The sequence below is a fragment of the Gopherus evgoodei genome, chromosome 2, assembly GCF_007399415.2.
Source record: "Gopherus evgoodei ecotype Sinaloan lineage chromosome 2, rGopEvg1_v1.p, whole genome shotgun sequence".
Lineage (NCBI taxonomy): Eukaryota > Metazoa > Chordata > Testudines > Testudinidae > Gopherus > Gopherus evgoodei.
The window spans coordinates 220,069,244-220,094,492 of NC_044323.1; the positions used below are offsets into that span (position 1 = coordinate 220,069,244).

Sequence of the window (25,249 nt, forward strand, 5' to 3'; positions counted from 1 at the left end):
GTATATCTCCCCAGGAAACCAGGGAGGGAACACCTGGAGGGGAGGAGGGGGAAGGGAAATGGTTTATTCCCCTTTGTTGTGAGACTCAAGGAATCTGAGTCTTGGGGTCCCCCAGGGAAGGTTTTGGGGAGACCACAGTGAGCTAGGCACTGTATAATTCTTAGCTGGTGGCAGCGATACCAGGTCCAAGCTGGTACCTAAGCTTGGAGGTTTTCATGCTAACACCCATATTTTGGACGCTAAGGTCCAGATCTGGGAAGAAATGTTATGACACCTCCCCTTTGCCTTGGGGATTAGGAAGTAGTGGGAATAAACCCCCTGCTGATAAAATCCCTTCGAACCTTCTCTATAGCTCTGATAGTTAGGAGCATCTGCACCTCCTGTAGAAGGAGTTGCTCATGAGAGGGGTCCCTGAAGAGGGACAGGGGGAGGGTGGGAAGGGGGGAACAAAACAAATTGAAGTCGGTTTCTACTTTCCACCGTGCGTAGGACCCAGCAGTCTTATGTTATGCAGGACCATGCAGGGAGGAAAGAGGAGAGGTGGTTGGTGAAAGGTGGGGAAGGATTCTGTAAGGAGACTAGTGCTCCAACCTTGGATGCACCTTCAAAAGTTTTGTTTGGGCCCCGCCGATGGTTTGGGGGGGGGGCCCTGGTTCTGGCCTGTCTGAGGACCAGATTGCCTCCTCCTACCACCGCAACCATGTCTTCTAGAAAAGTCCTGTCTCGGCCGGGGGTTAGGGTAGGTGCACTGTGGTTGGGATTGGAAGGGCCTACATTGCGTCACCAGGGTATGCATGCTCAATGAGCGCATGATGGCCCAGTTATCCTTCAGGCTCCGGAATCTGGAGTCAGTTTTGTCTGAAAATAACCCCTGGCCATCAAAGGGCAGTCCCTGAATTGTTTGTTGGAGCTCCGATGGATGACAGGACACCTGCAGCCATGAGATATGGCGCATAGCTACACCCGAGGCTAGAGTCCTAGCCACCAAGTCTGCTGCATCTATTGAAGCCTGCAAGGAGGTCCTGGCTACTTTCTTGCCCTCCTCTAGTAAGGCCCCAAACTCCTCCCTGGACTCCTGAGGAACCAGCTCTTTGAACTTCCCCATCGAGTTCCAGGTATAATAATTATAATGGCTCAAGAGGGCCTGCTGGTTAGCCACCCTAAGTTGTAGGCCGCCAGTTGAACAGATCTTGCACCTGAATAAATCCAGGAATCTAGCGTCCTTGAATTTAGGAGTGGGAGCTTGTTGACCATGTCTTTCCCTCTCATTAATGGACTGTACAACGAGGGAGCATGGTTGGGGGTGAATGTACAAGTACTCATAGTCTTTGGAGGGGACTAAGTACTTCCTCTCCACTCCCTTGGCAGTGGGAGGAATAGACGCCGGAGACTGCCAGATTTAATTGGCATTAGCCTGGATGGTCCTAATAAAGGGCAAGGCTAAACGTGTGAGGGCATCGGCAGATAAAATGTCCACCACTGGATCCTCAACCTCCACCACTTCCTCCACCTGGAGGTTCATGTTTTGTGCAACCCTACGAAGCAAGTCTTGGTGCGCATGGAGGTTTATAGGTGGTGAGCCAGAGGAGGACGTGCCCGCCACCGCCTTGTCTGGGGCGTACCAGGAGGATACACCCAGGACTAAAGGGTCCTGGGGCAAGTCCTGCTGGGAGGGGGTCCAGCTGCCCTAGGTCTTCCACGCCAGGGGCATAGGCCTGAGCTGAGGGTAGGGCCATCACCTCCAAGCCCCCTGGGTTGCGGGGAACTGACAGTGGCCTCCGGGACCCAAGGTTCTAAGTGGGCAGAACGAGAAGCTCCCGATGGGGTACCTTGGGCCTGATGGTATGCCCAAGGGGTCCAAAATGACTATTCTGGGGGTCCCTGAGCAGTATCTTGTCCCTCGTCGTGCCATTGGCTAGCGCCATCCACATCTTGGTCATGGACGCGGTAGCCACTCTCCACTTGGGATGACCTTGAGTTGGGGCAGGAAGGCCAAAGTGGAGCTGACTGCTCATGCTGGGTTGCACTGTCATGCGTTGCTGGCTTGCACCGCAGGGATGGAGATTGGTACCGCCATCTCGAGTGGTACCGTGATCTGGACTGGGACTGACGGTCGTATTAGTGCTGGGAGGTAGATCTGGACCTCGATGAAGATCTATGGGCGGAGAGGCACCGGGAATGTCTCCGAGGAGACCCAGTGCCAGGACCGGTGCTGGGAGCTGGACCAGTACCGACCGTATTGGGAAGGAGATCTTTTTGAGGTGGAGCGGCACCGCAAGTACGACCAGCGTCAAGATGGTGATCAATGCCGGGACTGTGAGCGGTGTCATGGAGGAGACCAGTGCTTGGATCGGGACCGTGACCTGGACTGGGACCGAGATTAGTGCCGACCCTTCTTGCTCTGCGATGGAGGGCGAATCATGGAGGGCTTCCCTATCGATGGAACAGCCCGCACCGGCAGTACCAAAGTTCGTGACAGTCCCAGCTCAGTGAGCGCAATCAGGTCGCAAGCAGTGGAGAAAGTCTCTGGGGTGCAAGGCAGACCAAGCTCGACCACGATGCGCACCAGGAAGCTTATGTGCACCGGATTTAATTGTGCTTGCGGCACTGGAATCGATGGTGCCAGAGCTGGAACCTTCGTGGGGCGGTCCGGCATGGAACTCTGCTCCAAGGGGGGCACAAGTGGTGCTGGCAACTGTACAGGAGCAGCAGGTTGCTTGTGCTGTTTCCTGGCTCCCGGAGACAGCAAGCGGTGCCGTGCTGGTAACGATGCTGGAGACGTCCGGTGCTGGGAGTCTTTGCCGTGCCGGGTCGATCCGGTGCCGGAAGCGCAATTTGGACCGACGGCGCCGGGTCTCGGCACGGGGCAGAGGGCGTCAGGCTAATTGCCGCTTCCATGAGGAGCTGCTTCAAATGAAAGTCCTGCTCCTTTTTTGTCCAAGGCTTGAACGCCTTATAAATGTGGCACTTATCTGATTGGTGGGATTCCCCCAGGCACTTCAGACAGGAGTCGTGGGGGTCTCCCGCAGGCATCGGCTTAAGGCAGGCCGAGCAGGATTTGAAGCCCGGAGACCTAGGCATGGGCCCGGTACTGGGAGGGAGGGAAGGGGAGAAGCCGCTTACCTCCAATTACTATATACACTAACTACTATTAACTACAACTAGAAACTACTAACAAACAACTATCTACAGGTATAATCGAGTAAAGAGCTAGGGAAGTGGAGATCAGCTATGCCGCACTCCACAGTTCCAACAACTCTCATGTGTGGTAAGAAGAAATTGAGGGGGCGCTGGGTTGGCAGGGGCATATATCCGGTGCCATAAGGGCGCCTCAGCCGCCCCACCGAGTGTTGCTAGGGTAAAAATCTTCTGACGATTGTGCATGCAGCGTGCGCTCACCTAATTGGAATCGAAATGAGCAAGCACTCAAAGAAGAACTCTTTTTTCATGACTTCCCCATCCTGTAAGTAACTTTGCAATTCAACAGCACACATCTATTTTCTCTTTGACATTGCACAGCAGGCTCACCTTTATCCTGGAGAAGGGTAAGCCTGCTGTGCAATCATCATATATGGCCCTCCAAGGGCTGCGTGGCCTAGAAGGCTACAGGTATTTTCAGCTGGATAGGGCCCTTGGAGACTATTTTCAGGACTCGTCAGTCACAGTAAGTGTAGGTCCACATTTCTTGAAACAAAGAAAAACCGGAACACAAGAAATCCTCCATTAATTAAAGATGCAACTGACCATGGATTTTATTAGATTTTGGAAAATAGTCCTGATGCCTAAAATACCATTTATCAGGCAGACAATTCATCATGAATGTCCTCTACAAATGCACAAAACCCACAAAGTATAATCAAACAAAAATACTTTCAAATTATTGATAAAAACTGCATTATATTTACTATAAATAGTACTGTACAGATAACATAAAAGCTACCTTTTAAAAAACTTTGATAGGAATGGAAATTCTTACCTCAATTCTACGAGGGATTTCTCTGTAGTTTCAATTTGTTTTTGCTTTGTCTCTGCTAATTCATTTAATTCATGAATTCTGTTTTGAAAATTTTCAATAATGTGAGTGGTTTCATCTAGCCGACTGGTAACATCTGAATATTTTTCCTGGAAACAAAGAAGAAAATGTGTGAGTATATGTGTGTGTGTGTGTGTGTGTATATATTTGGGAAGGCTGGATTTCTAGATATTGTATTTTAAGTGCACAATTATGGGCAATGATGCATGAAACTGCATACCCGAAGACACAGAACTGTTTTCAGAAGTGCTGTTGAAGTACTTAATGCAATTGAAATAATTTTGTTTCTTTAAGGGCACAATTTTACACATCTAAGTTATTGTTCCTCAACTTGTTGCACAATCTTGCTATTAATGTTTGTACCCTCACAACTGCATATTGAATAACACTGCTCTACAGCCAAATTGCTTCTGAAATAAATGTACTCCAACTTTACTAATTCTGGGTCACTGAGAAAGAAAATGATGCTTAAAATTGTCGATTGGCTCTAGTTTTCAAGATATGCTATTGGGTCAGTATATACAACCCTTGACTTGGGAATGGTGGAGGATAAGTGAGTTATAAAGGGAAGGGATCTCAGTTTAAACCAGAAATGACTACAGTACATCTTTGACTGGATCTATGAATAAATCTATGACTGGGTTTGGACAGTACTTGCTTTTTAGGCAAAACAATGAATGCTGCAATCTGAAGTTGGTATTGCGTCATACATGATATGAATTGCATCATGTTATTCCTAGAAGTCATGGATGATGCAATCATAACGGAGCTTACATCACTCTGCTGAACAAATTGCCCTATATCAGCTCTAGAAATCATACAGTGTCATGCTCTCTTATTTGTCAGTGTTTGATTTTGCAAAGGGACACATTTCTGTTTAGCCAAAGTGAGCAAAGATGCTTCGTACTTGTGTGAACAGTGCAGATAACTTCTGCTATGTTTGTGGTGAAGTGACTTTTGCATCACAAAAGCACAGTATAACCACTATGGTTAAGAAAGCCTCTCACCTTTATTTTGGCTGCAAAATTGGAGATCAGGACAAGAGGTGGGCCTCACACATATGCTGCACCACTTGTGCAACAAATCTTCGCCAGTGGTTGAACAGGAAAAGGAAATCTATGCCTTTTGCAGTGCCAATGATTTGGAGAGAGCCAACAGATCATACCAGCAATTGTTACTTCTGCATGGTGCCTCCAGTTGGGAAAGGTGTGTCAAAGAAGAAAAAGTGGACTGTGCATTATCCAAACATTCCATCAGCTATCCGCCCAGTACCCCACGGAGAAGGACTGCTGGTTCCTGATGCACCAGAATCATTCTCACTTGAGTCAGACGATGAAGAGGAAGAGGATGAAACTTCTGGTCCTGAACCATCAATGTCACAGGACCCACATTTTCTCCCATCCTCCTTCTCTGAACCACACCTCATAACACAAGGTGAACTGAATGACTTTGTCAGGGGTTTGGAACTACCCAAGAGTAAGGCAGAGCTGTTGGGCTCCAGACTACAGCAGTGGAATCTCCTGGCAGGTGATGTTAGGGTTTCCGTGTTCCGTGACCGTCAAAAGGATCTTGTCCCATTCTTCTTCATGGAAGGTGATCTTGTAGCCTGCAACAACATCGATGTTGTGATGGCAGCCCTCAACATCGTTCACGATCCAGATGAGTGGAGACTGTTCATTGATTCATCGAAGACGAGTCTTAAAGCTGTTTTGCTGCATAATGGCAATGTTTTGCCATCAATTCCAGTTGGTCATGCAGTCCATATGAAGGAAACCTATGACAACATGAAACAACTTTTGAGGTGCATAAACTATGACCAACATCAGTGGCAGCTTTGTGGCGATTTGAAGGTTATTGCTCTCTTGCTTGGTCTGCAGACTGGATACACAAAGTACTGCTGTTTTCTCTGCGAATGGGATAGTCGTGCAAGAGATTCCCACTACATCAAGAAAGACTGGCCACTCCAACAGTCATTGGAGCCCGGGAGGAAAAGTGTTCAGCATCCACCACTTGTTGAATCAAGGAAGATTTTGTTACCACCCTTACACATCAAGCTGGGTCTGATGAAGAACTTTGTCAAGGCCATTGACAAAACACAAGCAGCTTTCAAGTACCTCCGTGGAAAATTTCCAAGGTTAAGTGAAGCTAAGATAAAGGAAAGTGTCTTTGTTGGTCCTCAGATTCGTGAACTTCTTCAAGATGATGCATTTGACCATGCACTGCGTGGCAAGGAAAAGATGGCATGGAAAGCCTACCAGTTAGTGGCAACAAATTTTCTCGGAAACAGCAAGGCAGACAACTACAGGTTGTTGATGGAAAACCTCCTCAAGGCATACAAAAGCCTTAGTTGCAACATGTCACTAAAGATACATTTTTTGCACTCTCATCTAGATTTTTTTCCACCGAACTGCGGAGCAGTGAGCGACGAGCCCGGCGAGCGATTTCACCAGGACATTGCAACAATGGAGAAACGCTATCAGGGCAAATGGAGCCCATCAATGCTTGCAGACTATTGCTGGACAGTGACAAGAGATGCTCCATTTAATGAATACAAGAGACAAGCCAAGAAGCGCCGAGTAGACACTGAATAGCACTAAACTATGTACATAATAGTTTTTTGCCTTTTGTTTCATAATAAATTTTATTTATAGAACCCTTTTGCTGATTTTTAAAGTGTTACATAAACAGGACAGGTGAAATATTAGCATGTAAAGCAACCATAAACACATGAAAAGACCTAGGTTTACAATTTATTATTAAAACTCTACTATCTACACAATATACATAGACATAAAATGTAAAAACTTAAATATCTTAGAAACAGTAGCCAATCAGTTGTTTTAATTGTCATATTTGAATTCAGCACATCAAAATACATAATAAATAGCACATTTTATCTCTGAAGCAGACGACTTCTCAAAAATTGTAGACCAATGTAATACCTTCTTCGTTACCAGACACATCCCTTCTTAATCTCTACACTCATATACACAATAAACAGCTTCAAATAATTCTGTTGTCCTCTTCAAACAAACAATGGCTTGCATACACAAAAACATCAATAGGTGAAAGATAAACAAAACTTTTCACACATGGCCCAGTTCTGTGCTCAATGATTTCAATAGATGCAGGCTCAGGATCCTATGTAGCAACTTTCACCTTGCGTTATCAAAATACTAACAAATGTTAATGGAGTCTTGCAACAGCTCCATGAAGTTTGGTAGAAAATATTCTCCCAATTTTACACATTAGGAAACTAAGGCACAAAAAGTTAAAACCAAAATGTGTGTGCCTTAAAATAGGCAACTACTCCACACTTAGGCAAGTATCGAAGAGACCTGATTTTCAGGGGTACTGAGCAGTTGTAGCTACTGGCTTCAGTGGGAGCTATATGTGCTCAGTACCTTTGGATATCAGTTGACATTGCACTCTATATGATTTTATAAATATATGCTAATGAGTGAATATTATGCAACTGGAATATGCTTCATGCAAAAGGTCTCCTGTAAAGTATCATTACAAAATTTATAATCTACTGAGTGTGGTCATCCTATTTGTATAAATATATCACTCTTGTATCTAAAACTAGAAATATAAAATATAACTCTGAAGGACTATTGTGATTATGCAAAGTGTGGGCCAGTAACGGTGGTTTGGAATCTTGATGGCATCCATCAACCAGGACAAATGACTGTGGATGGCTCTGTTTGCAGGCAGGCCTTCCCGTGAGTCAGGCTGAGAGGAATGAAGGCTTGAAGTCTTACAGTGACATGTGATCATGTCACCTGAACTGGAATTCATCTTTAACCTGGTGTCTTTCCATTGAGAAGGAGGGGTGGGAACCCAGAGAGGGACACAGGATTTCTGCCTTATGCAAAAAACACATAAATGGGTGGAACAAAACAAAGGGGAGAGCCATCATGAGGAATCCCCTAGCTACTACCTGAGCAGGAACAAGAGCTGTACCAGGGGAAAAAATTGTGTTCAGGCCTGGAAGGTGTCCAGTCTGAGGAAAAAAATTACTGAAGTATCTCTAAGGGTGAGATTATCTGTATTCAGTTTGATTAGACATAGATTTCTATGTTTTATTTTATTTTGCTTGGTGACTAACTTTGTTCTGTCTGTTACCACCTGGAACCACTTAAATCCTACTTTCTGTATTTAATAAAATCACTTTTTACTTATTAATTAACCCAGAGTATGTATTAATATCTGGGGGAGGCAAACAGCTGTGCATCTCTATCTATCAGTGTTATAGAGGGTGAACAATTTATGAGCTTACTCTGTATAACCTTTATACAGGGTAAAACAGATTTATTTGGGTTTAGACCCCATTGGGAGCTGAGCATCTGAATGTTAAAAACAAGAACCCTTCTGTAAGCTCCTTTCAGTTAAGTCTGCAGCTTTGGGGCAAGTAATTCAGACCTGAGTCTTTATTGGAGCAGATGGGCATGTCTGACTCAGCAAGACAGAGTATTGGGGTCCCAAGCTGGCAGGAAAGCAGAGGCAGAAGTAGTCTTGGCACATCAGGTGGCAGCTACCAAAGGGGGGTTCTGTTCTCCAACCCATCACAATCAGTATATTTATTTGTGTAAAGATACGGGTGCCTTTAGACATAAGTCAAAACTTTCAAACAAGAATTGTTTTTAAGTTACTTCTTCCATATTACAGGCAGTGGGACAACTGAGAGTAAAAAATAAAAATCCTGAACAGCAATTCTCTTTTCTAATCTATAGATACATTGCCTCTCAAATGCATACTGAGACCAAATTGTTTAACTTAAAATAGGAACAACTGTTTTCACAAAATACTTGTAATTCACCATAGATATTAAAGTATGTATAGATTTTCAAATCTCCATTGTATCCATGCACTATGGCAAGGACTATTTTAGTTACATAACTGGTGAAGAATCAGGTGAAATGCAATGGCCCCTTCTCATTTCACAGGTGACAATTGGATGAAGAAAATTACAAAAGGTTCATGAAACAAGCAAACAATACTGCTAATACCCACAGTATAAGCAGGAGTGCAACTTCCCCAGAACCACTACACCAATAGAAGAGAGCTATAGAATAACAATAAGCAGGTGGGAGGCTGGAGCTACTTTAACAGAAACCCATTTTACATGTAGGGAAAAATGACAAGAGTAGCTCTAGTAATCCATACTAATGGACTCTAAATAGCAATGTAAATGAGCTGAATTCAGGAGGAGGAAACTATACCTCTTGATTACACACATACACACACACAAATTACAGCCTTTATAAAGCACCAGAGAAAAGTGCACCACACTAATACCCAAACTATAGGGCTTAGCAAAGGTGCGTATGAACTTACAAGTAATCTGCTTCACAAATCTCTTTTTCAGGTGCTTCCCACTTCTGTCCAAATATGGAGACAATCAGGTGATCTTGTCAAACAAACCTGATTTCATTCTTTTATGACAGGGGTCGGCAATCTTCAGCACATGGCCCATGAGGGTAATCTGCTTGCAGACCGCGAGACAGTTTGTTTACGTTGACCATCTGCAGATACGTCCTCCTGCAGCTCCCAGTGGCTGCGGTTCACCTTTCCCAGACAGTGGGAGCTGCAGGAAGTGGTGTGGGCCAATGGGAGCTGTGGGGAGCCGTGCCTGCAGACAGTCAATGTAAACAAGATGTCTTGTGGCCCACCAGTGGACTACCCTGATGGGCCACATGCTGAAGGTTGTCGACCCTTGTTTCATGAGATTATAAAATTTGGTTGATAAATGTAACTACGTAGATCTAGTAAACATAGATTTTTGTATGCCATTCTGATTAAAAAATTTAGTATTGCATGCCATTCTGATTAAAAAATTAGCACTGGGCAATATCAACAAAACACATGCCAAATGGAGTAAAACCTGGTTAACTGACTTCTCAAAAAGTAATTGTTAATGGGGAATCATCATGTAATGGGAGTGTTTTTAGTAGCATTCTACAGGGATCAGCCAACACTATTCAAAATTTTCATCTATGATCTAGAAGTAAATATAAAATAACTGCTGATTTTAGAGGATATTGTCCATGCTTGTTAAACTTCCTTTCTTCATTAATTTCTATACCAATCCAGTTGCTTGGGTATAGTTCTTCCCTGCTAGCTAATTGAGAAAAAAATAACAGGGTTTTTGACACATTATCCTTCTCTCCTCAGTACACTGAAAGGACTTACCAGCTCAGAATTCAGCTGAGACTTGGAAAGCAGTTCCGGTAAAAAGAACGACCTTGAACAATTGTAAAACCAAGATGAAACTTTATAAAAGGGTATTGTATTAATCTTTCCAAGGTGGGGGCCTAGACTGGTATCACAAGAAAATACATTTTCTTACTTTTTTTCTTCAACCAGTCTAATTGCTTGGGACATCCTTTAGCAATAAAAAAATCCTACAGGAGGAAGGGATGAATGTCTTAACAGCTGCCAGCCGCATCTTTCTGACAAAAGCTGCATCCAATTATGTTTGTACAACAAATGGAGAGTTCTCGGTGAATGTGAGAGTTGATGTCTAGGTGGCCGCCTTGCAGAATTCCATCAGACACTCCAAACTCTCTTCCCACAAAGACTCCATCCATGTGGAAAAGGAGGGCAGAAATACGTGCTTTCGTCTCAATCCATTTTGAAACTAACTGGAAGCTGCCTAACTTTCCTAAATTAGGACATTGATGCAATATGAATAAACACTTTGAATCTCTCAGTTCTTAGCAAAGATAAATTCAGACAGCTGTTAATGTCCAGGCAATGTAGCTCACCCTACTTGGAATTTTGTGGATTAGGACAAAAGAGTGGGAAAGGCTACTTCCTGGTTCAAATGACATACAGGAAAACCTTTCAGGAAAGGAACCTTATCTTGGTAGTCCCTGTACCTAGCAGGATAAGACATGAAGCTCCTTGAATCTTCTGGCAAAAAAGAAATGCCATTGGAAACGACCTTGAGGTACAATAAAAAGAAAGAAAGGACAGTCGTATGGTTAAGTCACTGGACCGTGTAACAAAGTGGCCTTCACCCCGGCTCCCAAAAGACCCACTGCCACAACCACTCTTTTTCCAGATAGTTTTATTTTCCAACACAGGCAAAACAAACAAAAAAACAGTTCCTCAGCCCATCTCGAGCTTTAGCTCCCAAGGTTTTTTTCTCTCCCTTTACTTCTCACAGGAACTTCCTGCTGCTCCTGCTTCTTGCAGTTCCAGAGCACTGACTCACCAGGTCTCCCTTCCCTCTAGACCCAGGTTCCCTAACAGGGTCAGTTAACAAGGCACAGAATGCACTGGCCCTGCTCCCTCTTAAAGAGCCAATGTCACCCTGGTACACTCCTCCCACCTTGAAGGCCTTGTCCACACTTAGGGCAAGTCTTACAGTCCTTACCTTCACCAGGACACCATCAATACAGCCTCATTTTCTAATCTGGGACTTTGAGGACCTGTATGCAGAAGGTCTAATTCTCTCTCAAGCTGATTAACCACCAGAATCGGACAACCTCTCTCTTCCTGAATCACCGGTTGCTCTCTTTCTCATCTGTAGCATGCATTCTGCAGCTACCAGTTGTTCTGGCAGTCCTCCAGTCCTCATGATGGGAGCCATAAAACTGTCCCTTAACTTCCCTTCTTCACTTTCACTCCTGGCCTCATGCTAACGAGGTCCGTCTGGGTCCCCACTGTATACTGTTCGATCTGATGTCCTGTCTGGGCATCCATTGCCCATCCTTGAGTCTGTGCAATGGCTTCCTGTTCCCTGACAATCTTCTCAATCTGAAGCGTGGCCAAGGTCTGCTCCAGATTCAAGCATTGCTGTTTTCCACACTCTAACTCTAGACTGTGCTAATTCTTGTTCAGGTTTTATTGATGATCTTCTGCTGGGAGGTTTCCTCCAGCTCTTGTCAATTCTCTTTTAAGATGTTCCAATAAGCTCTGAAGATGACTGGAAGCTTCCTCTTAGCCCCTATCAGGCGTTTCATGAAATCTTCAGGTCTCTCCACCGTTGGTTTTCTCTACCCTACACTGCTGCTCCGGATTCATGACACCTTACCATTGTATCAGAGCTGGGAAACCCAGCCAGTCTCTTCCCAAAATCATCTGTCACAAAAGATCCTTCAGTACCCTAATATGTAGTTGACCTCTCTGCTCCTGTACTCCCAGCTCAACCCCTGCTGTGGGGTAGACCCAAATCTCACCTTGCATACCTGACACATCTCTGGGCAGATGTCTGTCCATCTTCTTTGACAATACCCCATTTTCCCAGACAAGGGTGCACCCACAATCTGAGTTCACAAGACCTGCTTGGAGTCCAGTTTCTTCCCTATTCTAGGGACCAATCACCTGCCCATATTCTCCACCAAAGGTCACAAGACAGGGCTTTCCCCCAAATTGTTAAGAACCCTCTGCCATGACCAGAGACTCTTTCCAGGCTGTTTTGTTTTCCAATACAGACAAAACACACAAAAACAGTTCCTCAGCACACTCTGTGCTACAGCTCCCAGGGGTTCTTCCTCTTCTGTCTCACAGGATTGTCATGCTACTTCTGCTTCTTGCAGCTCTGACTCAACAGGTCTCTCTTCCATCTAGGCCCATGTACCCTCTGTTAACTCTAAGTGGGGGTCTGCAAACCAGGCACAGGGTGCACTTGTCCTGCTCCTTCTTCAAGGGTTAGTGCCACCCTCCAAGAGACAAGGACTCAGAAGATCCAGATTCTGTTACCAATTCTGCCACAGACTTCCACTGTTGTCCTTAGACAAATCAAAATGAAGTTGGAATTAGAGTGGGGAGAAAATGAAAATGAACTCTAGTGTTAAGCACACTTTGGGAAACTAGCAGAAACATTTTCACAACTAGTAAAATTTTCAAAGCAATTGTCCTGGACTACAATCCAAGGAATTTTTTTTTAAAATTATGAACATCAGAGTAGTGTCTGCCAATTTTACCCACTTACAGATGGATATTGCTGGGGAATATATTATAATAAGGAGCTTTGAAGAAAACATAACCTTAACTGGTATTGTAGAAGGGTGAAAACAAGTGGCTGAAAGTCTGTGCTGTTGCATAGGTGTAATTCTTCAGGTCATATGTGCAACAATGATAGAATCAAAATGGCTGTGAACTTAGAAACTGGATAGTAACAGACCATGAATTCCACTGATGACTGACTTTGGAAATATTTTAAACAAAAAGAGCTTTCAGCCATGCTTACAGCTGTTTCCATTGCTTCAGACTGACTCAACAGACATTCTAGGCATCAGAATTCTATTTGAGGGTTGTGTGTGTGTGTTGGTTGTGATGGTGACTGGGTTCACTTCCATGTGGTTTTGTGTTGTGCTGAGAAAGTTGTTTGGATTTCTGAGTGTGACCAAGGAGAGATGTGTGCTGCTGTGAAGCACTATGTGTTTGGGGTTATCATGTATGGTGGCTGTGCTGTTGCACAGGTCTGGCAGTTGGGCCAAGTAATCCACTATTTCTGCAGTCTTCTTCATACAACCAATGAAATTACTGCATGCAAATTAAATGCAGAATAAGGTTAATGATTGGTTGAGCTACCTGTGCTATCACAATGGTCTAGGACTCGTGGCATGGCATAGATACATGTCTTACTGTAGCTATATACTGGGTGTAAAGTCAAAATGATTGACAACTTAAAACTTGGACAGAGTGTGAAACCCAATGATGATTCAAACTGGTGGCATTCTGAAGAAAACGACTTCTCAATTATGCTTACAGATGCTTCCTTCTCTTCACATGGACTATACAGATACTTCAGGTTTCAAAATGACACACAGAGTGAAATTTCTGTAATCTTATTATATAGCTAGTTGTAGATTGGAAAAGGAAGTATAACAAAATAGGATGAGGGTGTGTAGGAGCCCAGACCCTGAGTCTCAATGTCTTTATGCTTTAAGAGCTCACTCTGTGCTCCTCCCTCAGTTCCCCTGACAGTGCTGACCTGGTGCTCAATTAAGCTGGAGGCAGCAATGCCATGGGGACCCTTTCAAGTACAGATACCCAAGCAAACCTGTAGCCATAGAACCTTTAAGGACCAGTGATTGATGAGCCAAATAATCTGCCAATGATAACTTTTGATACATACGTCCAGTCTCTCTCATCCAATTGATTTATGTGAGGAGTATAGACATTATTATGGGAAATAGGTCAGCCTTTAGGTTGAGTGGCTGGCAGGCACCCACTAGGCCCTCAAAGATTCTGAAACCCATGCTACTTAATGAAATAAATGACCAATACATAAATTAACTTTTCCTCAAAAATCAACAGTAACCCTATTTGGGTACAAGTTATGGAAAGACTATACAGCAATTCTATAAATTAGGGTGTGTAGAAATACCCTTCACAGCCCCCTCCATCTGCAGGAATAGGAGCAGGAGTGAAGGGAGGTACTGAGACTTGGCGGCAGGGGGAGGCTGTCAGCTTCAGGCTGGAAAGAAGGGTCCTGGATGTTCCTACAAGCTACTGGGTTCATTCCAATCCTTCTAGGTCCCACTCCCTGGCCTGATCCAGGGCCTGCAACAGCTGCTCTAGCCCCTCTGGGTTTGGCTCTTATCCCAGATTGCGGGAGTTCACATGGAAATAGAGCCTCCCACAACATTTCCACTGTGGGGGCACTGCAGCAGCCGGCCCTCACTTCTGGCCCCCACCCCAATTCTACTGCCCCTGCTATGGATCAACTTGCTAGGTTGATCCCGTTTATTTACCACAGGGACTTCTCAGATTTGGAACCCTGATATCTGGGAAAGAAATGTATGAATCACGCAAGTTTCCAGTTATATACATTTTATTAGCTAAATTTAAGAACTAAGCAAAACCATAAAACAAAACTTATAAACATATCAAATTTGAATAAAATGGATTATCACATTAATCTGATTATCAGGTTGATTAAACAACATCAAATAAACTAACAATTCCTTAGAAGATTTTAATTATTTGAGAAGGTTGTAATCTTGTTTAGCTGCTAGCCTCAAAAGTAACAGGACATTATTAATTACAATGCCAATCATATTCATATTCCAGCCAAACAGCTGATACCTGGGATGATGCTAATGATGAGACTACAGCTCCACACCAATTAAGGCAGTCTGCTCAAATTACTGGTGGTTAGGTAACAGTCAATCTTTCCCCACCCTGCCCTCTCACGCCCCTGAAAAAACACCATAGGGTTATGTGAACCATTCCAACTCAACTGAAGATTGCACAGCTTGTTACGTATGATATTCAAATGACAAATTTAGGTGAAAGTAATAGGATTTCTCAGGGTTAAATACACAGCTCCTAATTCGTTAAAAATGTGTGTGTGATCTTGTACACAACAAGTTTATTTAATTTAGGGTTGTTTTAGATATTTGAGGAACTATTTTAAAGGCAGAGTTCTCATATTCTGTGACTACTATCCACATGTACACTTCACTATCAGCCATCTGCTGGAGTTATACAACAAGTGCAAGAATGCTGAGGTAGAGGCATCCCTCTACTAATAAAAATTAGAAAAGAAAACAAAACTGAAAAGGTTGAGAATATATTTTGTAAAGGAACCATTTTAAAAATTAATTTTAATACAGACTAATTAATTATCTTACTTGCAAATAAATCAGAAAATTCATTCAATATATAAAAAGAGTAAGTGCTATAAATTTGAGGTGCATATGCTGTATTTTTCATACATAATAAAGAGGTTAAATTCCTGTGTCCTGTGTCAAGTGCAAATCCGAACTCAGCCTTAACTATGGAGTCATGACCAGCTGCTTCATAATGTTGAGTATGCCACGTATTACAAATACACTATTTTAGGAGCGTTTTAGAGACTTTGTAAAAATGTGGTAGGACTATTTTTCATATCCCTCCACCAACAAAGCCAACTCCCTCAATTAACATGAGATGGCACGGTACCAGACTCAGAGGGAGCCAATGAAACCTCTAAAAATGACTCGAAATAGCTTTTCTTTTCCATAAAAATAACACAACTTTAATTAGAACAGGAGTACTTGTGGCACCTTAGAGACTAACAGATTTATCTGAGCATAAGCTTTCATGGGCTAAAACCTACTTCATCGGATGCATAGAATGGAACACACAAAGAAGATATTTATACATACAGAGAACATAAAAAGGTGGGAATAGCCATACCGACTGTAAGAGACCAATCAATTGAGATGAGCTATCATCAGCAGGAGAGAGAAAAAAAACCTTTGAAGTGATCACTGAGATGACCCATAGAAGATGTGAGGATATTTTAACATAGGGAAATAGATTGAATTAGCGTAGTGACCCAATCATTCCCAGTCTCTGTTCAAGCCTAAGTTAATTGTATCTAATTTGCATATTAATTCAAGTTCAGCAGTCTCTCTTTGGAGCCAGGATGGTGTTTTCTGGAAGATCACTGACGGACTGTAGTTTCCTCAGGACACACCTCTGAACAACATACTAACCCACAGAATCCTTCCTACCAACACTACAAAAAGAAGGACTCTGCATGGACTCCTCCTGAAGGTCGAAACAACAAACTGGACTTCTACATAGATTGCTTCTGTCAATGTGTACGGACTGAAATTGTGGAAAAGCAGCATCATTTGCCCTATAACCTCAGCCGTGCTGAACACAACACCACCAACAGCCTCAGGAACAACTCTGACATCATAATCAAAAAGGCTGGCAAAGGAGGTGCTGTCATCATGAATAAGTTGGAATATGAACAAGAGGCTGCTAGACAGCTCTCTAACTCCACATTCTACAGACCATTATCCTCTGATCCCACTGATGATTACCAAAAGAAACTACATCATCTGCTCAAGAAACTCCCTGAAAAAGCACAGGAACAGATCTTTACAGGCACATGCCTAGAACCCCGACCAGGGGTATTCTATTTGCTACCCAAGATCCATAAACCTGGAAATCCTGGATGCCCCATCATCTGAAGCATTGCACCCTAACAGCAGGATTTTCTGGTTATGTGGACTCTCTCCTCAGGCCCTACGCTACCAGTACTCCCAGCTATCTTCAAGACACCACTGACTTCCTGAGGAAACTACAATCCATCGATGATCTTCCAGAAAACAGCATCCTGGTCACTATGGATGTTGAAGTCCTCTACATCAACATTCCACACAAAGATGGACTACAAGCCCCACAGTATGCCAACATTTTTATGGCTGACTTAGAACAACGCTTCCTTAGCTCTCGTCCCCTAACACCCCTATTCTACTTACGCTACATTGATGACATCTTCATCATCTGGACCCATGGAAAAGAAGCCCTTGGGGAATTCCATCATGATTTTAACTACTTCCATCCCACCATCAACCTCAGCCTAGACCAATCCATACAAGCGGTCCATTTCCTAGACACTACTGTGCTAAGAAGTGATGGTCACATAAACACCACCCTATACCAGAAACCTACTGACTGCGATACTTACCTACATGCCTCCAGCATCCATCCAGGACACACCACACGATCCATTGTCTACAGCCAAGCTCTAAGATACAACTGCATTTGCTCCAATCACTCAGACAGAGACACACACCTACAAAATCTCTATCAGGCATTCTTAAAAGTACAACATCCACCTGCTGAAGTGAAAAAACAGATTGACAGAGCCAGAAGAGTACCAAGAAGTCACCTACTATAGGACAGGCCCAATAAAGTAAATAACAGAATGCCACTAGCCGTCACCTTCAGCCCCCAACCTCTCCAGTGCATCATCAAAGATCTACAACCTATCCCGAAAGATGATCCACTCTCAAAGATCTTGGGAGACAGACCAGTCCTTGCTTACAGATAGCCCCTCAACCTGAAGCAAATATTCAACAGCAACCACACACCATACAACATAAACACTAACCCAGGAACCTATCCTTGCAACAAAGCCCAATCCCACCTCTGTTCACATATCTATTCAAGTGACACCATCATAGGACCTAATCACATCAGCCACGCCATCCGGGGCTTGTTCACCTGCACATCTACCAACGTGCTATATGCCATCATGTGCCAGCAATGCCCCTCTGCCATATACATTGGTCAAACTGGACAGCCTCCATGCAAAAGGATAAATGGACACAAATCTGACATCAGGAATCATAACATTCAAAAACCAGTGGGATAACACTTCAACCTCTTTAACCACTCAGTGACAGACTTGAAGGTAGCAATTTTGCAACAAAAAAACTTCAGAAACAGACTCCAAAGAGAGACTGCTGAACTTGAATTAATATGCAAATTAGATACAATTAACTTAGGTTTCAACAGAGACTGGGAATGGTTGGGTCATTACACTACTTGAATCTATTTCCCCATGTTAAAATATCCTCATACCTTCTATGGGTCGTCTCGAATATCACTTCAAAGGTTTTTTTCTCTCTCCTGCTGATGATAGCTCATTTCAACTGATTGGTCTCTTACAGTTGGTATGGCTACTCCCACCTTTGGTATGGCTACTCCCACCTTTTCATGTTCTCTGTATGTATAAATATCTTCTTTCTGTGTGTTTCATTCTATGCATCCGATGAAGTGGGTTTTAGCCCACGAAAGCTTATGCTCAAATAAATTTGTTAGTCTCTAAGGTGCCACAAATATTCCTGTTCTTTTCACACATACAGACTAACATGGTTGCTACTCTGAAACAACTTTAATTATCATACATTGTGCCCTGCGAGGCTAGAATAGAGCTGGCTTGTTTGGAAAGAAGAGGTTGCTCATTTTGTGAAGAACTCCAGTTACTGCAATATGTGTACCTTTGGGTGCTCCCATTTGCCTTTGATCAGAAATTTTTGGCAGCAGTGTCTCTTTGGTCCATGCCTGTGCTTGCATAGCCTTGTGTGCCACACATCCTCATGTGCTGCACCAAAGATATATAGGGCAGTGCAGGTGAACTGCCCTTAGTTCCCTCTCTACTGCAAAGTCCTGCAGAGGGGAAGGAGAACGGATAGTTGGGCAGCCATAGGGACACACGTCTCAACAACCTCCAGTTACTGCACAAGGTGAGTAACCTCTCCATCTTCCACAAGTATTGTCCCAATGGGTGTTCCACTTCAGGTGACTCTGAAGCAGTATCTCCAGAGGTAGGTGGATGCTTCAGAACAGAGTAATACTGAAGACATAATTGCATTGCCAACTACAGCATCTGACCTAGAGGCATGAACCACAGCATAGTGGGTGGGAAAAGTATGTATTGAAGTTCAAATTGCAGCTCTACAAATTGCAGCAACTGGGACATCTTTGCGTAATGACACAGAAGTAGAATGTGACATTGCAGAATGGGCTAACACCCTAGAAGAAAGCTGAATGTTGACACAGTCATAATATGAAATAATACATCCAGAGATCCATCTCAAGAGTCTCTGGGTGGAGACTGTGGATCCTTTAAATCTATTCCCATTTGAAACAAACAACTGGGAGACTTTCTGAATGGTCTTTACCAAGCATTCTTTATCAAGATCTTTATAAAGCATTCTTAAAACTACAATACCCACCTGGGGAAGTGAGGAAACAGATTGACAGAGCAAGACGAGTACCCAGAAGTCACCTATTACAGAACAGGCCCAACAAGGAAAATAACAGAACACCACTAGCCATCACGTACACCCCCCAGCTAAAACCTCTCCAGCACATCATCAGCGATCTACAACCTATCCTGGAAAATGATCTCTCACTCTCACAGACCTTGGAAGGCTGGCTAGTCCTCACTTACAGACAGCCCCCCAACCTGGAGCAAATACTCACCAGCAACTACACACCACAGAAACACTAACTCAGAAACCAATCCGTGTAACAAACTCCATTGCCTGCTCTGTCCTCATATCTACTCTAGCGACACCATCAGAGGACCCAACCACATCAGCCACACCATCAGGGGCTCATTTACCTGCACATCTACTAAGGTGATATATGCCATCATGTGCCAGCAATGCCCCTCTGCCATGTACATTGGCCAAACTGGACAGTCTCTACGTAAAAGAATAAATGAACACAAATCAGACATCAGCAATGGCAACATACAAAAGCCAGTAGGAGAACACTTCAATCTCCCTGAACATTCTATAACAGATTGAAAAGTAGCCATACTTCAACAAAAAAACTTCAAAAACAGACTTCAAAGAGAAACTGCAGAGCTACAATTCAACACCATTAAATTGGGCTTGAATAGGGACTGGGAGTGGCTGGCTCACTACAAAAGCAATTTTCCCTCTCTTAGTATTGACATCTCCTCATCAATTATTGGGAGTGGATCACATTGATTGAACTGGCCCTGTCAAGTGGCCCTGGTTCTCTACTCGTAAGGTAACTCCCTTCTCTTCACGTGTCAGTATATTTATGCCTACATCTGTAATTTTCACTCCATACATCTGAAGAAGTGGTTTTTTTACCCACGAAAGGTTATGCCCAAATAAATTTGTTAGTCTTTAAGGTGCCACTGGACTCCTCGTTGTTTTTGTGGATACAGATTAAAACGGCTACCACTCTGATACTTGATTTCTGAATGGTTTGGTTCTGTCCAAGTAACAGGCTAATGCCCTCCTGATGTCCAAGGTGTGAAAGACAGATTCCTGCCTAGTCTGATGTGGTTTCAGAAAAAAATGGTAGATGAATTGTCTGGTTAATATAAAATTAAGAAGACACCTTATGTAGAAACTTGAGGTATGGTTGTAATGAAACCTTTTCCTTGAAAAACACTGCAAAGGGAGGGTTTGCCATTAAAACCCTGAATTCTCTCCCTTTCTAGGCAGAAATGATGGCCACCAAGAAAACTGTTTTCATGGACAGGTGAAGCAGCAAACACATAGCTACTGGCTCAAAGGAGTACTTCACAAGGTAATTAAGGACAAGGTTCAAGTCCCATACTGGAGTAGGTTCTATGATCTATGGAAAAAGATTAATCGGTCCTCTGAAGAAACTTGACATTGTGAGGTGAGCAAAAATTGAAAAACCTTCCACAGGCAAGCAAAAGGCTGTTATAGCTGTGATGGGGTCCCTGGAGTGCAACCTGGACTGTAGGACTGCTAAGCCCTCCAAACGCACCACCCAACTGAGTTACATGAATGATTTTCCAGTCACTTATGAACCATCAATAGGGACGCTCCAGCTAATTCCCCACAGCTCTCCAGTCTTGCAACTCAGAACTGTACCATCTTGTACTGGACATCTGTTTGCACCAAAATCTTCTGGGTTATCAACTCCACATTTTTCATTGGAACCTCCTTCTATACCAATTTTGACTATCCAGAGTGAACAAGTATCACTTCCCCTTGAATATGCTGACAATGACTCTTCTGACAGATTTTTGTATAGGGTTCTCTTGCTTATTCTGTGAGACAACATCCTCCTGTCCATTGTGAGAGGACAGATGACTTTGACCCTTGTCTACTTAGTATGATCAACAGAAGATGCCTCCTCCCATGCCCTGTGGGTTAGAAACCATGCACTGATTAGAAACCTGGTCTGTGTAAATTCATTACCTACTTCACCACTTCATCAAAGGGAAGCGGACACACACCAGCCTTTGTAACATGAGCAGATTTCTCAAGCACTGTAGACAAACTCGCTGGTAAGGATAAAACGTTAAAATAAGTTTATTAACTAGCGAAAGACAAATTTTAAGTAATTATAAGTGATAGGCATAAAGGTCAGAGATTGTTACACTAAGAACATAAAAAGCAAACACACATTCTAAAACCTAAACTTTTAGTCTAAGCAAGAGTTCAATCAAACAGTTTTTCTCACCCTGTCAGATGGTATAAGGAGGTTACAGTTCTTCAATACACAGGGTGGGACCACATTCCAGATTGGGACCAAACTTCCCCAGTTCAACATCTTTTTCTTGCAGATGTTCTTCCAGGTGCTGAGATGAGGGGGGAGAGATGCCAACTGATGATGTCACTGTCTCTCTTTTATACTTTCTTCAAGCTTCTAGAAAGTTCATTGCTGTGATGTGGGTAGACAACCCCGCCTGGTATACGTGCCTTCTTCTCGAAGCCTCAGAGAGAATGGATTGTGTGTTGATGAGCCATTGATGACCATCTGACCGGTGGTGGCTACTCTTTTGTTGTAACTGAAAGGCTAGCCGTGGGCATTCCCAACCTCACAACATATATTAGTAACATATATAGCAATACTTCATAACTTCACACACAATAGCACATACAATTCAACATGATATTAATGTTCAACAGATTAAGACACTTAAAATGATACCTCACAAGGCATAATTTGTACAAAACACATCATAATAATATCACAGTGGTGAGTATGGGGGTTCCAGGGTACTACTCTGAGGTACAGAGTGTCACAATAGCCACCAAGTGAACAATGATGGAACTCATAGCGAAACCTGATCTTTTTAATTCCAGCAGGTAGCCCAGGATGGTGGAAAGACTGAACAACAGAGAATTAATGACAGGTACACCATTAGTGAAATCTCTTCCATTTCTGAAGGCAAGTATTTATCACAGATATCTTTCTGCTGTTTAACAACACCTGCTGTACTTCTGTGGAATAGGAAGTCTGTATACCAGAGAACCATCTAAGAGCCACACCTGGAGTCACAGAACTTCCAATTTGGGATGAAGTGCCTGAGTATCCCGAGACAACAGGCAGCAACTGACTGGAATGGTCAGTAGTGGATGAGAAGCAAGTCGAATCAGTGAAGGATACTAGCTGTGTCTCAGCCAAGTAGGTGCAATCAATACAACCTTATCCTTGTCTTGCTTGATCACGCTGAGTACTTTTATGAGCAACGGCATTGGCAGATAAGTGTAAAGAAGACACCTTACCCGTGAAATAAGAAAGGCATCTCTTAGTGACTGAGGATCTAGTCCGCCTCTTGAGTAATATTACTTGCACATTGTGTTGGTGATGGTGGCAAAAAGTTACACTTCTGAAATTTCCCAGGTTAGAAATAGGCTGTTGACTACTTATGAATCGAACTCTGGGATAAGCGTCTGCTGAGTTTGTCAGCCATGGTGTTCTGTATACTCAGGAGGTAAGAAGCTGAGATGACTATCTGGTTGGCTATGCATCAATTCTAAAGTTTTATCTCCTAAGCATATAGCGAGGGGGAGCTTGCCCTCCCCTGACAGTTGATGTAGAACATGCAGACTACATTGTCTGTTGCAATCTTGAAAGATTTGACTCAGACCAGTAGAAAGAAGTGAGTGCAAGCCTTCTTGACTGCTCTCAACCACAGATAACTGATGTTCAGAAGACTCTCATGGGTCTTAGATGGTATGTGGTTTCAGATGCACTCCCCATCCTGAGGGATAAATCTAATGTAATAACGATGGTAGGAAGAGCTTGAACTAAAGGAATGAAATGAACTCCCACACAGGATTCTTCCACCAACTGATTGAGTCCAGAACCCGATAGGAAACAAGACACCTGCCTGTCCAGACTGTGCTTGTTCAGTATATAAATTGTCCTGAGCTATTCCAGGAAACAGAAAATTTAATCTGGTATATTGGGCTATGAAGATACAAGCTGCCATATGACCTAATAGCTGAAGACAATTTCTTGACTATGTTTGAGGACTTAATTGAATTCTTGCAATATGATTTTTCAAGTTTGTGAACTTGTTCACACGTAGGTAAACTCTGGCTATCACAGCATTTGGAAAAGTTCCTATAAAATCTATCCACTGAACTGGGGTCAAAACAGACTTTTCGAGATTGAGTTGAAGGTCTAAACTGTGGAAAAGAGACCTTGTAATTGGTTAAGATTGACCCCTGAGAAGCCAATCATTGAGATGGGCGAAAACAACTATACCTAGTCAAGGTAGGTGGGCAACTACAACTGCCATGATCTTAGAGAATACTCTTGGGCAGAAGAGAGTCCAAAAGGGAGCACATGGTATCAGAAGTGATTGCGGTCAACTGTAAAATGAAGAAACTTCTTGCGAGAAGGGTGAATTGTGACATGAAAATATGAATCTTGAAGGCTTAAAATCACAAATAAAATTTCCAGAATCTAAGGAGCAAATTACAGCTGCAAGGGTCACCATCCTGAATTTCTGCTATTTCACATCATTGTTTGGATGTCTGATGCATAATATTGGTCTCCAGCCTCCATTCTTTTTCGGGAACAAAAAAAATACTTGGAATAGAACACCTTTCCCCTGCACTGGTCTGGAATTGGTTCTATAGCTCCTAAGCATAGAAGGGAAGTGACTTCCTGTCTCACCTACTGATTGTGAGATGGGACTCTGAAAAGGGATGGGGAAGGGGGCTGGGATGGAGGGATGAAAATGAAATACATTGAATAATTGATATTATGACTTCCAAAACTCATTCGTTGGATGTTATTCTCTTCTGTGCAGGTTGAAATTAGGAGAGGTGTTATCCAAAGGTGGGGAGGATGATAGGATAGCATAGCTATAGGTTCTTGTGGAATGGATGATCTGGACTCTTGACCAAGTCATCAGAACTGGCGATTGGACAAAACAGAGGGCTGGGATGAGGTAGCTGTTGCAGTTTGTAGCTTCTTTTTAGAGAACCGAGGACTCTTGCAAGGTGATTCAGAGGGTCTATGGAAACTAAATAAATGAACTGGGTAAGATCTTTGAGTTGTCTGAGACCTGCTAAATTTTCTTTTATTTTCAGGTATATAAATCCCAAGGGATCTATGTGTGGCCCTCAAATCTTTTAAAGCATGAAGAAAGTCATTGGTAGATTCAGCAAACAATTTGAGATCATCAAAAAGGAAGTCCTCAACAGTACTCTGCCCCTCTTTATGAAGCTTGTTGCACCACAATCACAGTGGAAATGGACTGTGCTGCAGTATCAGCTGAATCTAAGGAGGCCTATAATGATGTTTCCACAAAGAGTTGCCCTTCATTTATGATGGCCTTAAATTGCTTGTGGTGTTCCTCTGGCAAATGCTCAATAAAGGTGTTAAATTTATTATAATTCAGATAGCCATATTTTTACATGAATGCTTGTTGGTTAGCTATTCTGAATTGCAATGTTGCAGAGGAGTAACTCTATGACCGAAGAAGTCGAGTCACTTCTGATCTTTGTTGTAAGGAATAAACTTAGCACTGTGTTGTCTACTGCATTCATTAACTGTCTACAACCAGGAAATTTGGTGTTGCGTGTTAAAATAAAAACTCTGAGTCCTTGGCTGGAACATAATAGTTTTTTTTGTCAGCATGTTTACAGATGATCTTAGCAGGGTTTAGCAAAAAACAGGGAGGGCAACATGTACATAAATGTC

The 25,249-nt window shown here is 43.1% G+C and overlaps 1 protein-coding gene across 1 annotated transcript in view; it reads right to left on the reverse strand.

Annotated features, from left to right (window-relative positions):
- Positions 1-25,249, reverse strand: part of CCDC178 (coiled-coil domain containing 178) — a 360,418-nt gene that overhangs the window by 210,659 nt on the left and 124,510 nt on the right. Inside the window, exon 15 of the mRNA XM_030552997.1 lies at positions 3,977-4,122. Within this exon, the coding sequence (XP_030408857.1) occupies positions 3,977-4,122 (146 nt within the window). The remainder of the gene's footprint in view (positions 1-3,976; positions 4,123-25,249) is intronic.